The sequence below is a fragment of the Empidonax traillii genome, unplaced genomic scaffold (assembly GCF_003031625.1).
Source record: "Empidonax traillii isolate 1590-97213 ecotype Southwest subspecies unplaced genomic scaffold, ASM303162v1 scaffold170:size2694500, whole genome shotgun sequence".
Taxonomy (NCBI): Eukaryota; Metazoa; Chordata; class Aves; order Passeriformes; family Tyrannidae; genus Empidonax; species Empidonax traillii.
In genome coordinates this window covers 1,606,394-1,612,221 of record NW_020955363.1, presented here as the reverse complement: position 1 = coordinate 1,612,221, position 5,828 = coordinate 1,606,394, and the positions used below count along the sequence as shown (strand labels likewise).

Here is a 5,828-nt window from a genome sequence, read left to right as displayed (position 1 = left end):
GCCGGGCTGCGGAGACAGACAGCGATCCCCGCCCCGCCGAGCCGCGGGGGCGGAACGGGTCGGGCCCCGCCCCGCGACGAGCACCTGGACGCCGCTCCCGGAGGACGCCGGGGGTGACCGGGACACGGAGGGAAGGGGCAGGAGCCGCTCCGGCAGCAGCGGGAAGCGCCTTCCCGGAACGCGCCTTCCCGGAACGCGCGGGCAGACGGCCCTGTGCCGAACGCCGCTGTACGCGGTGCTGAAACGGACCCAGAATATAAGGGATTGCATTTAGCAAGGAGGGGGAAGACGGTGAGGAACAAACTACTGTTTTACTAAAATAGGGTGTTCACCGAGAGCATTCCTTTGCCAACAGATAATGGAAGGGGGGAAAAAAATAAAATGGAGAAGTCACCTAAACTGACGGCAAAGGGCACTCAGGTTAAACACCGGTTACAGGCATTCGGTGTTGGTAGCAGAACACTGGAAGGGAAGTGCTGCTGTGGGATCATGGTGACTGTCACAGTCATGGGCGTCTCAGGGGCAGAGCTGTGCAGCTGCTCCTCTCCTCCCTGTGTTTTCGGGCAGCTGCCCACGGTTTCTCATCTACGCTTTGTTGTTCCTTCTGTGATTATTTAATGCCCTATTGTGCCGACTGCTGTGGTCCCATTTTTGCAGCCTTTGTCCTTGACTGACCTTGATGCACGAAGAGGAGGCGGTGCTCACACCGGAGACTGACAACGCCTGTGCAGTCTCATTGTGTAAAGCACTGCAGGCACCTCTCTGGCATAAGCAATTCCCAAAATGCACGCTTTGGCATTTGTACAGACTAGTTGTATTAGGCTTCCCTAATATATCTTCCAGAATAACACAGAGAAATAAGAAATAGGATCGATTATCTATGAAATGGAAATGCAACATAAAGCAACTTAAAGACCAGCAGAATGAAATATTAATGGCAACAAAGGTCCTTGAAAGTTTCTTCTAGGCTTTATCATTTATTTCATATTTATGCACATGAAATGTATGAACATACAAGTAATTACATCACTCTGTACTCCCGCTGTGCTCACAACTGGTGATCCTGTTACCTCTGAGCATATCATCAACCTAAGAAAGAGGGGAAAAGAATCTTAGCAACAAGAAAAATAGATGTGATGAATATGCTTAGAAACATAACATCCTGTATTTTATCTGGAGAGGTATGTTTACAGGGAAAAATAGCCACGGCACTACAAGTTTTTCCTCTATCTAGTATAAGGAATTTTTTCATGTGGCATATTAATTGCTCTGAGGCCATAATCCCCAAAAGACTTCTCAGCTGGCAGACACACGTTTTTTTTACATTGAAAAGGACAACAGTCACATACAATCTGCCCTGCAATGCACATCTAAGGGCATTGACTTTACATTATTTTTATGCTTAATATAAAGGTGGAACCGAGAGGGACATTTCCCACTGCAGACATGTTATAATAAAAAAAAATGCAAAGATAAAGCTATTTTCAGCTACTCTGATCTCCTTGCCACTGAGCCACTTGTAAGGTATTCTATTTACAAACTTATTTCGTTATAGACACGGTAAGAGACGTGTTACTGTCCAAAAATTCACATGTCCAAGACAGAAAGCCAACAGTGAATATATGAAAATAGAAATCAGTCACCATATAATTTTAAAGCTGGAATGAGTTAGAAGAATAGCAAAAGCCAAGATGTAAAGTATTAAGAAAAATAATAAGGGAAGAATGTCAGTCTGATATCTTGACCAGATGTCAGAGATTTTCAGAATTTGTGTTAAGTCAAAAGCATCTGTATGTGCACACTTACTATGAGCATCCGGTACACTTATGGTGACCCTCTTTTTGTCTTCTTTCATATTCCATTACATCTTCATTATGCTGCTTGATAAGCTATAAAATAGCAGTATAGGATAAACAGCTATACAATTTTGCAGCTGGATGCAGAGAACAAAGAGATTTCTACAGAATACAAAATTCCTATTGTCGGAATGCAAACCAATATGTAACTGGGACAACACATCATCTGTAAATTATCAAATTGAAAAACCTGTGGAAAAAAAAGGCCTCACTGGATAAACTGACCAACTGGAGGCAGGGGGCTCATACTATCAATCAATTCACCACCCCCAAAAAAGGCGAAAGCCCCAAAGGGAATCCACCCCACCCCGACAACACTTTCATTATGGGAGTGTTGCTCATCCTGCAACATTTTCTTCCTGAGAGCTTCTACATCCTGTGAATTTAACAACATCAAGCCAGTTGAATTCTCTAAAATAGTATCTTACATCTGCATTTTGCTCAGAAGAAAAAGGGGTCTTAATCTATTGAAATCAGCTAACAACCACCTTAACCAGCAGAAAAATTAGAAGACAGCGCTTTAGTAGTCTGATAAACACAAGACTGTTTGGGCACATCCCTAGGGTTTTCATTTGTTTGTTTTTTTTTGTTTGTTTGTTTGTTTTGTTTTGTTTGTTGTTGTTGTTGTTGTTGTGGGGTTTTTTGATTTTTTTTTTTAAGACCAATGGGGAAAATAATGTCAAAACATTAAACTGGCAGGCTTGAAGAACTAATTCTTCTGTTGTGGCTGTTTTGAGTTTGAAATAGAGAAAAGCTTAATAAGTTGTTGATTTTTATAAAGAAAACCACAGCATGAAGCTGGGGAAACATAAGGAATCAACATAATCATGCTTCAATCTTGACACCCGCTATGACCACTCATTACCCCGAACAACTCAGTAGGTTGTAGTCATTGCATTTATATCACTACCGCGAATTTTCTGTCATAGTTAAGTTCAGCAACACCGAATGAAAACACTTACAAAAGCCCACAAGGCAGCAGAGGTGCCAAACGCCAAGCCGACTCCCAGCCAGTTTGGTTGGGCGTAGTTAGGTTTTCTCGCAACAAACGCGGAACGAGTGAAAGCTAAAAAAGGCAGAAGATTACAAATGCGTTAACGCAGACCAAGTCATTACTGACACTCGTGGAATCAGAAAAAAAAAAAAACATCATACAAACACAAAAATGCCATTATGAAGTGGTCCCCGTAACACTTGTGGGGGACCCACTGCACGGGCACCTGATCCGCAGGAAAGAGGACGGGGCGCTGCCAACCACTCGAAGCAGTACCTTTTGCCCTTTTCTCGGCCACAAAACCCATTTCCCCCCCGCCTCTTTTGCTCCATTAGAGCTGCCTCTTACTGTCCCTGGCGAAAGCCCCCACCTCCATCCCTTCCTCACCTCCCTCCCCAGCTCACCAAGGGCGCTCCGGGCACCGCCTCCCCAAGGACCGCCAGCACCGCCACCGCGGCGCGGGGCACGGCGAGCTTCCCCCGGGGCACGAAGGAGGCACCAATTTCCTAATCAGCTGTCGTAACGCAGAAACTAGCCGCGATCGAAACCACCAAGGGCTGCGAATCTGCAAACCACAGGGATTTGCTCTAACCCCGGCCGCGGAGCTGGGGCGAACTCCACGTCCCGGCGCCGCCGCCGCTCCCCACGTAGGCAGCAGAGACTCCGAGGCGACGGCCCAACCCCCGGGGCACAGATCCCTCCCCCCTACCCCGCCCGGGCCCCGCCGTGCTGCTGCCGCTCACCGAGGCCCGGCACCGCCGCCGCCACCAAGCCCCGCACCGAGCGCGCCCTCAGCGCCGCCGCCATCTTGTCGGCCGCGCCCGGCTCCGCCCGCGGGGGGCGGGGGTGCGACGGCACCGCCCCCGCCCCTCCCGTGCCCCGGGGCGCCTCGGGCCATGAGCTCGGCCGGGCGAGCCCCAACGGGTCCCGGCAGTCCCCCTTCCCCCGGCGCCGGGCGGTGCCTCCCCGAGCCGAACGGGGCAGAGGGGGGCCCTTCGCCCCCACACACGCACACCTGCCGGGGCAGGGCGGGGCGGGGCGGCCGCGAGGGCGCGGCGCATGCGCGGAGGCGCCGCGACCCGGCTGGGGAAGCGCGGCGGTGCCATTTTGGCGGCGGCTCCGCGGCCCGAGCGGGCACCACGTGAGCGCGGCCGGGGCTGCACGGCCGGGACGGGACGGCGAGGGCCGTGAGGGGCCGCGCCCGCGGCCGCGCCCACGCCCGGGGGGGTGGCCAGGCCAGCGGCGGTGAGGCGGCGGCGGGGGTGGTAGTAGCGGCCGCCGCGCTCCGGCGGGGAGGCTCCCGGCAGCGGCGGCCGAGCGGCGAGCGGCGACGGGACGCGCGGCCCGCCCGCCCACCCGCCTCGCAGGAGCGCCTCGGCGGGAGCGGGAGCGGCGGGGAGGATGCCGTCCGTGAGCCTGCCGCCCAAGGAGAACGCGCTCTTCAAGCGCATCCTGGTGAGTGGCGGGGCGGGAGGCCGCGGGCAGCGGCGGGGGGAGGCCCCGGGCCGTGTCCTGGGACCAGCAGGCAGCGGGGCCCCGGCGACAGCGCCCCGGGCCCGGCGGGCCCCGGGCCCGGCTCTTCCCTGCCTGTGGGCCGCACCTCGTCCCACCCGGGCCGGGAGAGCCCCGATTCCCCTTCCCCACCCCATGCCCCGCGCTCCCGGCTCCCTGAAATTCTCCCTCGGCCGCTTCATTCATCGCCCGCCGCTGCAGCCGCCGCCCTGCCTGGGCTTGCTTTTCTTTTCTGTTTTGTTTGGTTTTTTTTTTTTTTTTTGCTTTCTTTTATAACTCAGATTTTTGGTTGGTGGGGAAGATGTCTTTCGGAGGAGGAGAAGGAAGTGGGAAAAGGATGAAGGGTTTTTTATTTGGAAGTCTTGCCGAAGTTTTAACTTAACAGCCAACTCCTGTTTGGAAAGACTGACGGTCGATTTTTTCTGGCGTGTGGGGGTGAAAAGGAAGTTCAGTGGGATTAAGGGAATAAATCCGTTTTTTTAGAATGAATTTAAGACAGCGTCCAGTCCAACTACCATCAAAGTGTACCCAGTTCAGTTGCATCTTACAGGACCTGTTTCAGGTTTGATGCGATGTTGCAGGAACATTGTGTTTCTAAGGACCTGGGGTGAATTGGAAATGTCAGAATTTTGTTAGTGAGCAGCTTCAGTAGATTTGTTTAGAAGATTCTGTTATCTAGGTCAAGCACTACATTGTTTTCGCTCAGAAAAAGTCAGTTGTGTCAAAAAACCTCACGTTCTCTTTCGAAGAGACTTATGCTATTATTTTCAGTATGTTCCATTACATTATTATTTTGAGTCCTTCCACGGATTAGAAGTGAGTGCTGTTGTCTTGTTGGACAGTAACAACCTTCTTCAGGCTCTGTAAATTTCTGCCCCTTAAGTGGGAAGGATGTGTACAATCTTGTAATTTCTTTTTCAAAATATTTTGTGAAAATGAAATGCGTAGCCCTAGAAATTCCTGTGAACAGGTTCCTCATCTTGAGACACGCAGCTTTTGTTAGGGTTGAAAAGTAAACACAGTGAGCTATAAAGTTTATTTCTCTTTTGAAAGATTCAGCCCTGCTTGGAGTTGGTATGACCTCGTACTGAATATGTAGTTTTTGATGTGTTATGAGTTGGAGAAGCAGTAGCCTCGTTGCTCACTGACCCATCTTCCTTTGCATTGAGGATGGCTTGTGTGGTTACAGGACAGGCTGAATCAAGAAGCTTGTCTGTGTTTAAATCTGACTGCTTTCTGTGTCTTTTTTTGTTGTTGTTTTTATTGTTGTTTGGGTTTTTTTCCCCCATTTTCCTTGGTCTTGGGACATGGCTGGGTATTTGTGTGGAGAATCAAGCAGAGAGTAAGAGTGTCTTTGGAAAAAGTGCTGGTTCAGCACCTGTGAGTTAGATGAAGCTTCCTAATTTGGTTCAGATTAAAAAAGGGAAAGGTGTGCCCCAGCACAAGCAGACTTCTTCATACTTTTT

At 50.8% G+C, this 5,828-nt stretch overlaps 2 protein-coding genes across 3 annotated transcripts in view; one reads left to right on the top strand and one right to left on the bottom strand.

Annotated features, from left to right (window-relative positions):
* Window positions 1-954: 954 nt before the first annotated feature.
* On the bottom strand, window positions 955-3,664 carry NDUFC1 (NADH:ubiquinone oxidoreductase subunit C1). Of its 2 annotated transcripts, XM_027885710.1 has the most exons (4): window positions 3,594-3,664; window positions 2,819-2,922; window positions 1,807-1,889; window positions 955-1,089 (listed from the first exon to the last, which is right to left on the bottom strand). In XM_027885710.1, coding segments are annotated over exons 1-4 (252 nt in total). In that variant the 5' UTR covers window positions 3,658-3,664; the 3' UTR covers window positions 955-1,088. The 2 variants fall into 2 exon arrangements, with proteins under 2 accessions (XP_027741511.1, XP_027741512.1); XM_027885711.1 differs by lacking the exon at window positions 955-1,089 and having other exon boundaries at window positions 1,806-1,889.
* Window positions 3,665-4,180: 516 nt separating this feature from the next.
* NAA15 (N(alpha)-acetyltransferase 15, NatA auxiliary subunit) overlaps window positions 4,181-5,828 on the top strand; it is a 38,323-nt gene continuing 36,675 nt past the window's right edge. Inside the window, exon 1 of the mRNA XM_027885681.1 lies at window positions 4,181-4,305. Coding sequence (XP_027741482.1) covers window positions 4,252-4,305 — 54 coding nt within the window. The 5' untranslated portion in view covers window positions 4,181-4,251. The remainder of the gene's footprint in view (window positions 4,306-5,828) is intronic.